This window comes from Phoxinus phoxinus (genome assembly GCF_949152265.1).
Source record: "Phoxinus phoxinus genome assembly, chromosome: 5".
NCBI classification, from domain to species: Eukaryota; Metazoa; Chordata; class Actinopteri; order Cypriniformes; family Leuciscidae; genus Phoxinus; species Phoxinus phoxinus.
The window spans coordinates 2,657,073-2,674,237 of record NC_136880.1 but is presented as its reverse complement, the minus strand read 5'-3'; the positions used below and the strand labels follow the sequence as shown (position 1 = coordinate 2,674,237).

General features: G+C 42.4%; 1 protein-coding gene across 1 annotated transcript in view; it reads right to left on the bottom strand.

Annotated features, from left to right (window-relative positions):
* LOC306998033 (NACHT, LRR and PYD domains-containing protein 12-like) overlaps positions 1-7,952 on the bottom strand; it is a 39,040-nt gene extending 31,088 nt beyond the window's left edge. Inside the window, exons 1-7 of the mRNA XM_079611764.1 lie at positions 7,676-7,952; positions 6,750-6,877; positions 5,874-5,981; positions 5,478-5,585; positions 5,217-5,301; positions 4,755-4,950; positions 2,831-4,661 (exon numbers count right to left, since the gene is read on the bottom strand). Coding sequence (XP_079467890.1) covers positions 2,831-4,661; positions 4,755-4,950; positions 5,217-5,301; positions 5,478-5,585; positions 5,874-5,981; positions 6,750-6,808 — 2,387 coding nt within the window. The 5' untranslated portion in view covers positions 6,809-6,877; positions 7,676-7,952. The remainder of the gene's footprint in view (positions 1-2,830; positions 4,662-4,754; positions 4,951-5,216; positions 5,302-5,477; positions 5,586-5,873; positions 5,982-6,749; positions 6,878-7,675) is intronic.
* Between the last annotated feature and the right edge of the window lie 9,213 nt (positions 7,953-17,165).

Below are 17,165 nucleotides of genomic sequence, written 5' to 3'. Positions count from 1 at the left end.
TATAGGCCAATCCACGGACAACTAACAGGCATTAGGACGAACGTAAAGAGGGCGCTTGAGACGCACAATATTTCTGATGATTTATTGGCATGAAATTTCGTGTACAATTACAAACAGGAGTGTAACATTCTCGAAAAGCCGAGTGGACTGCCATAACATCAATGAAAAACATTACTGCAGGCTTTAACATGGCTGTTTTCACGATTAGAAATGTCAAACAAATTTCACCTACCGAGTCTGTAAGCTCTCTGTAGCCTATGCTTGAAATTTTCTAAATACTGGCGACACCTTATGCAGAAGTAGGCTATAATTGCTGTCATGTGTGTTTATCAGAACCTGCAGTTGCTGTGTGATGCGCATTCGCTGCGGGCGTATCGTGACGAGCTGGACACGCTCTGAGAGAAAGCGCCTTTCAGACAGGGCACGGCCTTCGCGGCGCTATGAGACCCATTCATTTCAATGGCTTGCGAGACATTCTGTTTTGTGAAAGCAGCTCTTTTGTTTTTACCTCCAAAACACACCAACAATTGGTCAGATCTATGCCATTGGACTGTGCGGTTCAATGGCTGAGCTATTCAATAGGCTACAGATAGCGCGAGATGTTTTGTTGCTGGGTCGACCAAGCGGTGCGGACGCCGCGGTCAAAGTTCAATCGCGCAAATCGCGTTGTATCTGAAGCGCAACGCTGAACCTAGTTCCGCGCATTCTGCGTCCTGAAAGCCGTTAAAATCGATTACCTATTTTCATTTTCGAAACTTGTGTTGGTTGGTCCGATCGATTGTGCAATCGATTTTCGAACATAAAAGTGACAGCCCTAGAAGCAACAAATCTCGCAGTTTGGCGGTTAACCGACAACCCACCCCCCCTCAAAAAACAAAAAAACAAAAACACCCGAGGCCGCATCACACACTGGAGGCGCGATCAAGAACGCATGTAGCTTGTAAATGCCAATGGAAATTAATAATTATAAAGCATTCTTTATAAACTAATTAACATTTATATTAAATTGTAAATATTAATAATTAACTATTAATTAGGCTAAACTTAAATAACCGTTTTTAATAATTATAAAGCAGTTTTCTTTATTATTAACAGCAAATTAACATTTATATTAAATTGTAAATATTAATAATTAACTATTAATTAGGCTAAACATAAACAACCTTTTTTAAAGTGCAAAATAAAAGAGCAATAGTCTGAACAAGTGTTCGGCTGTTGGGCCGCTTAAGGGAATCGTCAAGTCCTGCTGCTTTATTTTTCGGTCTTCAGGTTTCGTGACAGGAAAACCAACATGTTAACTTTGTCTGGTTTCAGCGAGGATTTTTGCGAACAGGTGAAATATCTGAGAGAGCGAGACAAAAGGGTCTGCAGTATGCATTCGAGGGATATATCCACGACATAATATGCAACCGATTCGAGAATAATTTCATCAAAATTGAAGCTAAAGCCTATAGGCTTAGTCCCAGCGCAAGCAGCAGCGCCTCATTCGCCGACCATTCAAATGGGAAACACACAAATTGAGGAGCAGCTATGTTCATGCACAGCAGGGTAAGTGAAATGTGAAAATAAATTATAATCTAATAATTATAAATCAAACAGCTTATCCATAAATCTAGTGGAATAACACTAACACCGGGAGAGCCGCGATCAGATTGGGGTAACGCAACCTTAAAGTTACTCAGGGGTAGTAGACCGTCGATTAAAAAATGCTTAAATATATTTTAAAGTATTAGAGTATATTCAGTGAGCCTCCATCTTGCCTTTAATTGTCTTATTTTATGTTCAAATATATGCATTATGAACAAAGAACCGTCATTATTTCAAAGCAATATTAGGTTAGTGTTTTTGTTCATCCTGTGGACATTTAGCTGTGAATGAGGCGTCCCACACTGCCTGATCCACGCCAGCATTTCTCCCCGCGGCTTTTAGGTTTCGGGAAGGAAAAAAAAATCCACCCCACCGTCCAAACTTTTAGGATACCGGGTATCAGATTTGCACAATCCATACGCACAACGCTTCGGCATGTTCCCCTCGCTCGAAAGCTTGCCAGACCTCCCGCGCCTAGTTACGGTTGCTAAAGACACTATTGGCCAGTGCTGGTTTTTGGGCGTGGCTTAGCGAAGGGTCAATTGTAAGCAAAGATGAATGCGTTTATAGTTCATATCACACACCATATGCACTCCTGTAACTTAAAAAAAAAAAAAAAAAGTGCGGTGATGACCTCACACCGCGGTAGGCATCTCATTAACGCGATATTGCGGTGATGCGGTTATCGTCACACCCCTACATTAAACTACAGAATTACTCATAGAAATAAACATTTAAAATATCTAATTACTGGGAGAAACAGGGGGACAACTAATATATGATGTGGTAATATATAAGTACTTTATTTAAGTAGCCTGTTTTATAAAAATCTCAATGTTTTATACTATAACCTTTCAGAATTTCATCTTAGTTTTTGGCAATATTAATAACATCTGTACCAAATTACATTATTTCCCCCCAGTTTGGATATATGAATAAAATATGTCTTTTTTTCTTCCTCAATATGAGTATGAGCTAATATATATATATATATATATATATATATATATTTTATATATATTATATAAGTCATACAAATATGGTGTATTATATGATACAAAACAAACATGCAAACATTTTTACATGGTATTTTATTGATAAACTGTATACACACAAAAAAAGGCGCGATGTCAGGCTTTACAGGTATAGGTTCATTTTTATGATGGGGAATCACTATAGAGTAATGTAGATAAATGCATTTTAGATGAGAGCTAAACATGACAAAATATATTAGAAGACTTACAGAGCTCTTTTGGAGGTTTTGATGACTGCCGATAATCTAATGAGACACTCGTCTGATTTCTTGAATTTCTGAAGCTCAAACTCCTGCAGCTCTTCCTCTGATGTCAACAACACAAAGGCTAAAGCAGACCACTGGGCAGGTGAAAGGTCACCAGATGAGAGACTTCCTTTGCTAAGGTGGGTCTGAATCTCTTTCACCAGAGTTTGGTCGTTCAGTTCATTCAGACAGTAGAACAGATTGATGGATCTCTCTGCAGGAAGATCATCTTCCAATTTCTGCTTGATGTACTGAACTATTTCCTTGTTGCTCTGGTCATTGCCGTCTTGCTGTGTCAACAGACCTCGTAAGAGTCGTCGATTGGACTGGAGCGACAGACCGAGGAGGAAGCGAAGGAAAAGGTCCAGGTGTCCATTGTCACTCTCGAGCGCCTTGTCCACTGCAGTCTTGAGAAAATCAATCATGGTTTCATTTCTGTTTTCCAGTTCTGTAGACTCATGATCAAACACGCTTGTCTTGTTGATGTCTAGAAACAGATGTGCATAAAGGGCTGCAATAAACTCTTGAATGCTCAAGTGAACAAAGCAGTACATGGTCCCAAGAACGATCCCTGTTTCCTCCTTAAAGATCTGGGTACACATGCCTGAGTACACTGATGCCTTATAGACGTCAAGACCACAGGCTTCCAGGTCTGTGTCATAGAAGATCACGTTGCTTCTTTCCAGCTGATGAAATGCCAGTTTGCCCAGTGAAAGGATGGCGTCTTTATCCCAGGAAACATCTGGTGTGTATTCTCCATCATACTTTCGGCAGCTCTGCTGGATCTGAAAGCGGAGAAAGTGTGTGTACATTTGTGTCAGAGTCTTGGGAGTGTCTTCAGTGTTTGATTCCTGCAGTGTTTTAGAGATCTCATCAGCCTGAGTGTTTTTCGCATCATTATTTCTTTTCTCCTCCAGAATGTTCTGGAGAACAGTGGCTGAAATCCAGCAGAAGACGGGGATGTGGCACATGATGAAGAGACTCTTTGATTGTTTAATGTGATCTATGATTGTGTTGGCCTGATTCTGATCAGTGAATCTTTTTTTGAAGTACTCTTGCTTTTGTGCGTCACTGAATCCTCGTATCTCTGTCAGCCTGTCGATGCAGTCAGGAGGAATCTTACTGGCAGCTGCTGGTCTGGTGGTGATCCAGATGAGAGCAGAAGGAAGCAGATTTCCCTTCATGAGGTTCGTTAGGAGAACATCCAGAGAGGCTGGTGACGATACATCATGCCACGTCTCATTACAATCAAACTTCAGAGGAAGGCGACATTCGTCCAGTCCATCAAGAATGAACAGTACTTTGAACTGATTCCTTCTTGTTAGGTTCAGTCCTTTTGTCTCTGGGAAAAATTGAGTTATAAGGTCCATCAAGCTTAGTTTTTCTTTCTCCTTTAAGTTCATCTCTCTGAATGGAAGAGGAAATATGAAGCTGATATCTTGATTCTCTTTTCCTTCAGCCCAGTCCAGAACAAACTTTTGCACAGAGACTGATTTCCCGATGCCAGCGACTCCTTTTGTCAGTACAGTTCGGATCTCCTTGTTTTGTTCAGGCGCTTCAAACAAATGTGTGCATTCAACCTGTATCTCTTGTGCTTCGTGACGCCTGGAAGCAACTTCAATCTGTCTCACCTCATGTTGAGTATTGACCTGTTCACTGCCACCCTGAGTGATATAGAGATCTGTGTAGATGTTATTCAGAAGTGTGCAGTCACCTTGCTTTGCAATTCCTTCAAACACACATTGATACTTCTTCTTTAGGCCACATTTCAGCTGAGGAATGAAGAACAGCTCATCTAAACACAGGAACAGAACATAGATAGTTTTAGTCTTATTTTCTCTCCTACATTTATAAGAGACAATCTGACAGATGATCATGAGTCTCTCACCTTCTAGAGCATCAGCAGCTTCATCTTGCTTCATCTCTCTCAGGTAATGTAGTGTGAGATCAAGAGCTGATTCCTTGATACTGGATCTGTTCTCAATAAAGTCCTTCACAAAGTGTTGTGTGTTCTCTTTTTGCAATATTTTCTTTAACTTCTCCAGTTCATTCTTCAGAAATGTGATTATTTTGCTCTCAAGATCCTACAAACAAAAGTAAAAGAAATGACAGAATAACAAAATTTAAGCCAAATTGTACATCTACATTTGGTCAACACTTTATTCAATGATTATAATACATATACATAAAAAAAAAATCCAGTTAAAAGACTAACATGCTAACCAAGATGTGCAAAAATGTGTTTAAAAGGAAAAATAAGTGATCAAGAAAAATTTAATTAAATGTCTTTATTCAATAACATATTTGTTTGTTAGAAATATTAAACATTTATAAAAATGTGTTTTCCTACCTGGAAGATCCCTAGAAGATTGTCTTTGAAATTCTCGTGGTTCCTGTGAGTCTGAACGTCTGAGTCTAATGTCCCACATTGAAGCCTGTAGTCAAATTAGTAAAATAAAATACTAACTGACATTTTACAGAAAGAGAAATAAGCATTAGCTGTGAATACTCTGACAAATGTTTGATCTGAACATGTTTCATGATTGGTATTCACTGATACAACTTTTAAACACAGTCAACGTGTGACAAAAAAGTTAGTAACACAAAATACCTTTTATTAGATGATGGTGTTTTCTCACTGAAGTCTGGAGGATCTCCATCTTTAGACCGATCACTCTTCAGAGACACAGAGCTGGACACATGTGAGCCTGATCTTACACTGATCACACAAAGACCAGAGAGAAAACACTTGCAAATAGTAATCAAATGCAGTATAGCTGTGTATTTGTTCATTTATGACCATGGTTTGATGGATAAATTACATATTTAGTTGCATGATCTATTTTCCATAGTGAATTTATGCCTGTGTAATTGTGTTACTGGAATGAGTTTCATAAGGTTCCCAAGAATTGAGTTTTATTGTGATTTATTGTTTTATTCAGTCAAGTTCAATCACATAAACCACTGTGGACAAATAATGCTAATGTAATGAAAACACACAAAATACCTTTTATTAGATGATGGTGTTTTCTCACTGAAGTTTGGTGGTTTTCCATCTTTAGACCGATCACTCTTCAGAGACACAGAGCTGGACACATGTGAGCCTGATCTTACACTGATGACACAAAGAACAGAGAGAGAGAAAACACTTTAGTAAAGGAGGATCAACTGTGTCTGAAACACATCTGTGTCTTTATCTAATCCTCCACAGAAATACACACACTCACACAATTTACAGTTTTATAGTTAACCATCATTTTATTTACTGGCTCACATTAGTTTTAACAACTTCTTTAATATACATGAGTGATATTAAATATGTTAAAAATACTTTAATTTCAGAGAAAATTCAGTGTGATCAGTGTAAGATCAGGCTCACATGTGTCACATTGACAGGGAAACACGTATAGGTGCACCCACTGTTAGCAGACAAGGTGTCAGTATGCTCATCAGGAGATGTTTGAGTCATAAATGGTAAAATAAAAAGGCTATTGTTACGGTTATTTTCTGGAAAAAGTTCCATATAGCCCCTTTAATTTCAGAGAAAATTTCAAGTGTTTGTTTATTGACAGATTAGAGAGGAGAAATGTCTGTGTAAATTAAGTGTATAGTCGTTTCCTAATGTCTGCCAATAATTTTATGATCTAAAAACTAAGTAATTTATTTGGAATAATTCAGCATCTATAAGGTTATTAACTGTGATATTTTCTTTAGAGCAAACTGGGCTTTATAGATAATGTCAGTGTTAATTTAAGAAGTTCAACATTGAAGTTGTGCAAAGCATTTGCAAAATATAAAGCAATGCTTGAAGTTGTGTTGTTGACAGGGAAACACAAAGTCCAGTGGAGTTTAAACTGCTAGTGTGAAACAGACGCAGTCTTACCTGTGTTTCTCTGAGAGACTCATCTGAGAGAGAGAGTCCTTTCCTCTTTCCTCTGACATACTGCAGCTAAACTGACCCTGGAAACTGACCAGCACTGCTTTCTGCAACACTCAATCCTTCAGCATCACCTGCAAATCACACCATTTTACACAGATGAACAACATCTTATCTAATGCAGAGTTATCATCAACAACAGCAAAAACAATGTATAAAATAAAGTGTTACAAACAAATATATTGCCACGTAAAATAACCGAATGGTCTTAATCTTTTCTGATTGTTTAATGAGTTTAACTGACTCTAAATATGAATTCATTGGGGAACAGAAATGTACACTGTGCTGGGAAAACTGAACCCAATTTTGTTATATTCTCTATCAGAGTATAATATCATTTTACAATCATATTTACCCAATCTTTATTAATTGTTGAATCATTTGTCATTTAATCATTACTTCAAGTTCACAACGGTGATTGATTTCATTACTTCCTAAAATAACTGATTGAGTAAAAGTAACCAGAATTATAATAGACATACTGTATAACTGTTAATCATAATTGTTATATGACCTGAAATATTCAGTTTAATAACAGCAGATTGTTGTTCATTGACGTTAGGCTTCATCTGCCTGTCTACTGTAAATGTCTGCTTCAAAAATACTTTCAATTTCACATCACGAAAACAACAGCCGAACACGGAAGAGGAAATGGGATTAAACTTTTTAGAAAAATATTTGTTTTCAATAAACCTTTTTTCAATATTTTTTTTTAGTGTTTCTACTTCAAAAGATTGTAATTTATGGAAGATTCTTCTTCTGTTCGGAGTAGCAGAAGAACAGCTTCTGTAACTTCACATTTAAATCACATTATACAATATGAAGTTCCTAATGATAACAAATTACTTTAATGGAGAATGTATTAAACTTACTTGCAGTCTTGTCCAATAAGAAGTGAATTTATCAGTATTTTAAACTCAGTTCCGCTTGTTGTCAGTCCGCGCGCGTCGTTCTCAGAATCTCTCGCTGGTCTCGATGGATTGTGGATTAAACACATAAATGGCCGCGAGTATTATTATATTTGATAGGCATTGTGCTAAATTGACATCTGTAGAAATGTTTTCTGGATCATAGATGAAATCAAATCCAGTGAGCAACAGGTTCAGGTGTTTACAGGTGTTGTTCCTTTCGTTTTCCTCTTCTTCGTGTGTTTTACAGGAGGGTTTGTAACAGTTGAACAGTTGCACACCGACACCTACTGCACTGGAGCGGGACATTATACCACATATATCTCTAAATCCTGTTTAAAACCTCTTAACTAGACATTTCAACAGTGCATCTGTTATATTCCCTGTTTCTGGATCATAAGATGCTGGATATTGTAAATGACTGACATCCTGAGGTTTGTATTTTTATACATTTAATCCATAATTTGTTTGTTCACAATTAAACTCCACAGAGTAGCCTAAGCTACCTTTTAATTTAGGGCCCAACATTTTTTTTATTTTTCTCTGAAGTTTGCCGATTGCTTGCGAGCTTCTCTGCCTGTCCATACGGTAATTTTTCGACTTGTGCGACAGAGTCGCACGGTTATGACGCAATCGTTAGCCTATTTTTACAAAAACTGCTTCTACGGGGCCATAATGTAAGATACAAGGTAATGGAGCCTTTTATACATTTTCGTGTTTCTTTAGAAATAAACAATGAACAAACGGTGTCTTTAAACGCCTCAGATGTAAAGTTATTCGCTGTCAAAGTGACGCCAAAATGAATGGGAGTCAATGGAATGCTAACAGCAGGTGGGGGTCCGCTAGCCAATGGCGGCGCCCGGGGATGCTTCAGTGTCTTCCGAAACACTGCCCCCCTGGTTGTAAATCCAACAGATCCGATTCTCTGAACTGCGTCTGCGGCACAAACCAACATGGCGGCGCCCATTGCGCATACAGCTCAACTAACGCGATCGCTATAAAGGTGTTTAAACAACAATACACTTCCACTTGCATGTATTTGACAATCGGAATATCAGATATTTCATGCCATATTCTGAATAAAAAAGGAAAAATTACATAAAAGCAGTTTAAGCAGATCATCATCATCATTCAGCGCTGTTGCTGCTGCGGTGTGTCACGTGACAAGCAATGACGCGTCACCATGGAAACCATAAAGTGACACATTCTAAATAACGGTCGCCTTGAAAAACTCACGCTGGGGGTCAGCCAGATTATTTTAAATTTACGTGTGAAAGGATTATATGTTGTATGCGCAGCCGCAGCGGAGACATAATTTAAGAGTGCGAGTCCCCCCCTCAAGAACCCCCCCCCCCACCACCACCACCACCACCACCACCCCCACAATATAGTTCCCACGTCCCTGCTCATGTCTAAACTTTCACAGCTGCGTTAACTAGTAACATCGCTAGCTATGACTGACTCCGGTGGCCAACTAACTTTACTATTCCTAATTATAAATACAACTACAAACAAATGTTCAGTCTTGCTTGTGAGAGGTAATTCCCCGAGACCTGTTTTCAGCTGTGCTGTGATTTGCACAGCCCCAAGCAGCACACGAAGCAGACATTTTTCTCATTTCCCGTTATGGGAAAGTGCCCTCCACAATATGGCGGCGCCGTTGACGTACGTTCCAGCGGCCAAATGGCATCTATGTATTTATTATGTCTATGGGTTTAGGCAGGCCAGCTGACAGTCTTGCCTGGGTCCAGGACAAGATAATCTTAGATGGGTCCCCCGCGCCCAATCTCTCCTTTTCCCTTGCTCTTCCTCTCCTGTCCGTCTCATCCTCTCTGACGGAGCCAAACTCAACTGTTTCTGTCAAAGATGACGTGTTGTGTCAGGCTTTTATACAAGCTAATGGACGTTACATTACAGGGTTTTTCCAGGGTCAAAATTGGTCTTCGGTGGTGGCCGACAGACATTGTCATCCTTTCTTTTTCATCCTTTGATTTTACCACTTGATTTCATAGCTTTGTAAGATAAAATCCTTCTTTGCTAGACCTGATAATTATTTTGATATATCAATATCAAAAAGTAGAATAAAAAAGTTTATTTTAGCTAATAGTCTAATTTTCTACCATATACTGTAATTGAATAAAATTAGCTGCCAGATAAAAAATTTGCTGCTAGATAACAACACCTCGCTTTACAGTTTTTTTTTCTGGTTTCACCTCACTCCAGTCTAAATTTAAATATGTTTTGTGTAGATGTTTCTACACATTATATTCACGAGTTCACATCTACATAAAATGAATAAAGGTTATTGTCATGATCTGGGTGCTTTCTCTCACTCTTTCTCACACACACACACACACACACACTTTCACACGCTATCAAGTAACGCCCATTCACATACTCGCACTCAGATCCATTTACGCACACACCTCTTCAATCTACTTTCATGTCTTTCAGCTGATGCTCTTTACCAATCTTACCCTGTTACTCTTTTCACCTGTCCCTCCTTTCTTACTGATTGCTTCCCTATATCCTGACTCTTCTTGCTATCAGACCTCCCTTGAGTATTGCATTTGCTATGGTGAACAGTATTGTGTCTGATTCTGTTTTTGTCCTGTCTCAGTCCTGTCTCGATCCTGTCGCGTGGACCTGTGTGTTCCGAACTTAGTCCTGAGAAACGCTGTCTGCCTCGTCTGCCTCCCGGACGCTTTTCACTCACGGGGAATTCAGTCACGCAGCTCCAGCCTAACAGATCTGTTCGCCTGTTTTTGCTAAACGCACTCCCTGTGTTTCTAACTACCTCTGGTAGTCTTTTGTTTCTTTTAAGGCTGCATCTATTTTTGTCAAAGCTTGTCAAACAACAATTAAAGTGACTGTTTCTCCAAACCTGCTGTGTTGTCCGCTTACCGTCATGACAGAATACTCAAGCCAGCCGTCGGACCCAGCAGCGGAGGACCAAGTCCGGTCAGCGGTCGAGCTCCAGGGTGCCATGTTGGGAAGACATGAACAGGAACTCTCCGCGGCTCGACATGTCGTCGACACGCTGGCAGCCCAGGTTAATGACCTCACTCAGCAGCTTCATCAGCTCCGCTACAATCCACCTGTTTCTCCGGGCTTGCCAAACGCGCTTGAGCCGCGCATCAATAATCCGCCAAACTACACTGGTGAGCCAACCCAATGCAGAGCTTTCCTAACACAGTGCGAGGTTGTGTTTTCTCTCCAGCCCACCACCTATGCCAGAGACCGGTCCCGCGTAGCCTACGTCATATCTCTTCTGTCCGGTAGAGCACGCGAGTGGGCCACGGCGGCCTGGGAGGCTGAGGCAGAATATGTCGAACGTTTCCAGCTTTTCAAAGAGGAGATGATAAGAGTCTTCGATCGCTCAGTCTACGGGGAGGAGGCTGCTCGGGTGCTGTCTTCACTCCGGCAGGGTAGACGCTCGGTGGCGGACTTTTCCATTGAGTTCCAGACCCTTGCCACCACTTGCGGATGGAACGAGCCCGCTTTGCTCTCTCGTTTCCTCGAGGGTCTCAATGCTCAAGTCAAGGATGAGGTATTGGCTCGAGAGGTACCCAGCCGCCTGGATGCGATGATCGAACTGGCCATTCGTATTGAGAAGCGCTTCGAGTTACGACGCAGAGCCCGTGGCATGGAATCTTCTCTCCTGGCTTCGATGACTCCCGCCGTTCATTCCGTCGTGGAGGACGAAACAGAGCCCATGCAGGTGGGAAATATTCGCATTTCTCCTAAGGAGAGGGAGCGAAGGATCATCCATCGTCTTTGTCTCTACTGTGCTTCGGCTACACACTTTACCTCTTCGTGCCCGGTAAAAGCCTCCGCTCGCCGGTAAAAGGAGGGCTACTGGCGAGCGCGACTTCTCTGGACTCTCCACCTCATTCCTACACCACCTTTGATGTTCACCTGCGATGGCCGGGGTTTTCTGCCACCTGTAAGGCCCTCATTGACTCTGGTGCGGAGGGATGTTTTCTCGATGAGACTTGGGCGCGCGCTCAGGGTATCCCGCTCAGAGAGCTTGAGGGAGCCACGCCCCTTTTCGCGCTTGATGGAAGTTCCCTTCCTAGAGTAAGACGAGAGACTCTCCCATTGACACTCACGGTTTCTGGTAACCACCGTGAGACCATGTCTTTTATTATTTTTAATTCTCCCTTTCACCCTGTTGTTTTAGGCCATCCGTGGCTTATTAAGCATAATCCTCAGATTAATTGGTGTAAGGATTCCGTTGTTTCGTGGAATGTCTCGTGTCATGTTAACTGTTTAACCTCTGCCCCACCTTCTGTCTCTTCTGTCTCTGTTATTCAGGAGGAGCCCGGGGATTTGTCCGGGGTTCCGGAGGAATACCAGGATCTCGGGATGGTGTTCAGCCGTGCACGTGCCGCCTCTCTTCCTCCTCATCGGCCCTATGATTGCGCTATTGACCTTGTCCCCGGTAGCACTCCTCCTCGCGGACGGTTATATTCCTTATCTGCGCCCGAGCGTGAAGCTCTTGAGAAATATCTTTCTGAATGTCTAGACGCAGGTACTATCGTTTCTTCTACGTCACCGGCGGGGGCGGGGTTTTTCTTCGTTAAGAAGAAGGATGGGTCCTTGCGTCCTTGCATAGATTATCGAGGGCTGAATGATATAACTATTAAGAACCGTTATCCCCTACCACTTATGTCTTCAGCTTTCGAGCTCTTGCAGGGCGCAAGGATCTTTACCAAACTCGATCTCCGCAACGCCTATCATTTAATCCGCATCAAGGAGGGGGATGAATGGAAGACAGCGTTTAACACCCCTCTGGGGCACTTCGAATATCGGGTTTTACCGTTCGGTCTGGTCAACGCTCCCGCCGTCTTCCAAGCGTTGGTCAACGACGTTCTTAGGGATATGCTTAACGTTTTCGTCTTCGTGTATTTAGACGACATACTCATCTTTTCCCCCTCCATCGAGATTCACGTTCAGCACGTTCGGCGGGTTTTGCAGCGTCTGTTGGAAAATAAGCTCTTTGTGAAGGCTGAGAAGTGCAAGTTTCACGCTAACTCCATTTCCTTTTTGGGTTCGGTTATCTCTGCCGAAGGGGTTAGCATGGATCTGGACAAGGTCAGGGCTGTCACTGAGTGGCCTGTACCTGATTCCCGAGTTGCACTTCAACGTTTCCTTGGGTTCGCTAATTTTTACAGACGCTTCATTCACAATTATAGCCAGATCGTGGCTCCCTTGACTTCGTTAACCTCTTCTAGGACCCGGTTTGTGTGGTCTAGTTCGGCTCAGGATGCGTTCGATCGTCTGAAGTCTCTGTTCACATCCGCGCCCATTCTACTTTACCCCGACGTTTCAAGACAATTCATTGTTGAGGTGGATGCTTCCGAGGTGGGGGTCGGGGCCATCCTCTCTCAACGCTCGATCGTGGATGGTAAAGTACATCCTTGCGCGTTTTTCTCACACAAGTTGTCACCGTCCGAGCGCAACTATGATGTGGGAAACCGCGAATTGCTCGCTGTGCGTCTCGCTCTCGAGGAGTGGCGTCAATGGTTGGAGGGGTCTTCGGTTCTGTTTGTCGTTTGGACGGATCATCGTAACCTTGAATATATTCGTTCGGCCAAACGTCTGAACGCTAGACAAGCTCGGTGGGCGCTATTTTTTACTCGGTTTGATTTTTCTATCTCGTTTCGTCCGGGTACTAAGAATGTTAAGCCTGACGCCCTTTCACGACTTTACGACCCTACTGTTGAAACCATTACCGACGTTCCTATTGTTCCAGCGGAACGCGTGTTAGGCGCCGCCGTTTGGGGTATCGAGAGGCTTGTCAAGCGCGCATTGACTCAGGTTGTTACGCCTCGTTCGTGCCCCCGTAACCGCTTGTTTGTACCTGTCTCGGCGCGCCGTGCGGTGTTGCAGTGGGCCCATTCGTCCAAATTCGCTGCCCATCCCGGCGTTAGGGGCACGTTAGCCTCCGTTCGTCAGCGGTTTTGGTGGCCCACTTGCGAGAAGGATGCGCGGCGCTTTATTGCGGCATGCACGGATTGCGCTCAAACCAAGTCGAGTAACACCCCCCCAGCCGGTCTTCTGAGACCCTTACCTATTCCGTCTAGACCATGGTCGCACATCGCACTTGATTTTATTACGGGTCTCCCCGCGTCTTTAGGTAATACTGTGATTTTGACCATCATAGACCGTTTTTCTAAGACCGCACACTTCGTCCCGCTTCCCAAGTTACCTTCTGCTAAGGAGACCGCCCAGTTGTTGGTTGAACACGTTTTTAAACTTCACGGTCTCCCCTCTGATGTCGTTTCTGACAGAGGTTCCCAATTCACTGCGTTATTCTGGAAGGAGTTTTGTAGGTCTATTGGGGCTTCTGTCAGTCTCTCGTCGGGTTTTCACCCCCAAACTAATGGGCAGGCGGAGCGCGCCAATCAATCTATTGGTCGTATTTTGCGCGCCTTGGCATTTCTAAATCCTGCGTCCTGGGCAGAACAACTTCCCTGGGCCGAATACGCTCATAATTCCCTGCCTTCGTCCGCTACGGGGCTATCTCCTTTTCAGGCCAGCCTAGGTTACCAGCCTCCTCTTTTTCCCTCCCAGGAGGTGGACTCTAGGGTGCCGTCCGTGCAGGAGTTCGTTCGTCGTTGTAAACGCACATGGTTAGGGGTCAGGTCCGCGCTCTGTCGTTCCCGGAGACAGACTTGTAGAGCAGCCAATCGCCGCCGCATTAAGAGCCCTAAGTATCGTTGCGGTCAGAGGGTCTGGTTGTCATCGGCCGACCTTCCCCTTCAGTCCGCGTCCCGTAAACTCGCTCCTCGTTTTATTGGGCCTTTCCGCATTTCTAGGGTCCTTAGTCCTGTCACGGTCCAGCTAAAGCTTCCTCGGTACCTACGTCGCGTACACCCGGTGTTTCACGTTTCGCGAATTAAACCCGCCGTCCGTTCTCCCCCGCTCGTTACCACACCTCCGGTGCGCGTCGAGGGAACACCTATTTATACGGTTCGCAAATTGCTGGACGTTCGACGCCGGGGACGAGGTCGGCAGTTTTTAGTGGACTGGGAGGGTTACGGCCCTGAGGAGAGGAGCTGGGTACCGTCCCGGGATATCCTGGATCAGTCACTCATTGATGACTTCCTCCGGTCCCGCCAGTCCTCCTCCTCTATTGCGCCAGGAGGCGCTGTTGAGGGGGGGGCACTGTCATGATCTGGGTGCTTTCTCTCACTCTTTCTCACACACACACACACACACACACTTTCACACGCTATCAAGTAACGCCCATTCACATACTCGCACTCAGATCCATTTACGCACACACCTCTTCAATCTACTTTCATGTCTTTCAGCTGATGCTCTTTACCAATCTTACCCTGTTACTCTTTTCACCTGTCCCTCCTTTCTTACTGATTGCTTCCCTATATCCTGACTCTTCTTGCTATCAGACCTCGCTTGAGTATTGCATTTGCTATGGTGAACAGTATTGTGTCTGATTCTGTTTTTGTCCTGTCTCAGTCCTGTCTCGATCCTGTCGCGTGGACCTGTGTGTGTCGGTTCCGAACTTAGTTCTGAGAAACGCTGTCTGCCTCGTCTGCCTCCCGGACGCTTTTCACTCACGGGGAATTCAGTCACGCAGCTCCAGCCTAACAGATCTGTTCGCCTGTTTTTGCTAAACGCACTCCCTGTGTTTCTAACTACCTCTGGTAGTCTTTTGTTTCTTTTAAGGCTGCATCTATTTTTGTCAAAGCTTGTCAAACAACAATTAAAGTGACTGTTTCTCCAAACCTGCTGTGTTGTCCGCTTACCGTCATGACAGGTTATACTTATTTGGCGTGCTGTCCGGGGGAGGGCTCCGAGCTCTGAGTTCGGCCCGACCCCAGAGTACTCCCCCCGGTTGTGGTAAGAGCAGATGAAACTAGAAGTGAGGAGATGGGGTGGAGGAGGGATGCTGATAAACAACCATATGCTTTTTAATACCATTTAAAGGTTGGGTAGGTAAGAATTGTCTAAAGAACTTTTTTTCAAATTGGCTTAAACTGTCTTTATATACCAATACATAATTAAAATCTAAGTACTTTGAAAAAGAGAGTATACAAATTGAGTGACTATAGTGTATTTAATCTTCAAAAAACACAGCTCATTAATTCCTACCGGGCCGAAACAAGTGATTGGCTTGCGCGACTGTCACTCTCCGTCGCCATGACTACCGCCGCTATTACTGGCTCTGCCCACGTGCGTGCAGTCGCGCACCCGTTTTTAGGTGGGAGTGAATGGAATTAATGAGCTGTGTTTATTGAAGATTAAATACACTAGAGTCACTCAGTTTTTATACTCTCTATTTCAGAGTACTTGCATTTTAATTATGTATTGGTATATAAAGACAGTTTAAACAAATTTGAATAAAAGTTTTTTTAGACGATTCTGACCTACCCTACCTTAAGGCCTTAATTTTCACAAAATCCATTTAATGACTTTTAATGCTTTTTAATGCCCCCCGGAAACCCTGTTAATTAAAGCAACAGTTTTTTTAATAACAGTAGAATCAACTGTTTTAGTTTGTGTTCGTTGTCTATTTTTAATTATTAAAAAAAATGCCATTATTTTATATGAAAAAGTTAATAATTGTATTTTATTGAGAAAATATTTTAGTTTGTCTTGTATATTTATTTGATTAGATCAGATAACATTTTAATCTGTCATATGGTCATGTTACAATGTGCCTCTCACATGTTATAATGTACATGGGGCATGTTTTCACATTTCACTTCCATTCTTTTGGCTATATCAAGAAAAAAGTATACACTGTATTAATAAAACAAAACCACATATTTGTACTAGACATGTGGGAAATGAATGTGGGAAAAATAAATACTCTGAACCCTAAGTAGATTTACACAAACTGAGAACGTCATAAAGCGTTAGGTTGTGCCGCTCTCCCTCATGTCACATCACGCGACTCGGGAGGTGAACTAATCAACTTTATTCATGAGCCATATAAAAGTTTATTAAAAAAACAATGAACTAATCATTATTGATCGACCCATCACTACTGGCCATAGCAGAGTCTTAAGTAAAGATGAAATATAACATGTTGTTAATTGAAGCTCTCGTCAAAAAAAATTACCGTTCATCATGGAGCATTTTTTTATAACGTCATGCCTGCCTTTACAGACCACATTTAGCCTATATGTGCAAAAGGCTCACAATGTTAGTGTTAGGGGCATCATGCTCGGTGCTATAAATCACTATTTTTAAACCATAAACAAGGCTCAAAGTAGTTCTAACATTTGAAATAAGGCATTAGAACTTTGTAAGTGTACATATAGTTGATTAAAAAGACTGTTTTTATTAAAACACAGTACCTTGACTTCTCCAGTAGGGGAAGTATGTATGCAATATACTTTTGGTCCATTTCACATTCTCCTTTAATATAATTAACAATAGTTTAGACGGAGTTAGTTTTGAGCACAAATGATTGAGT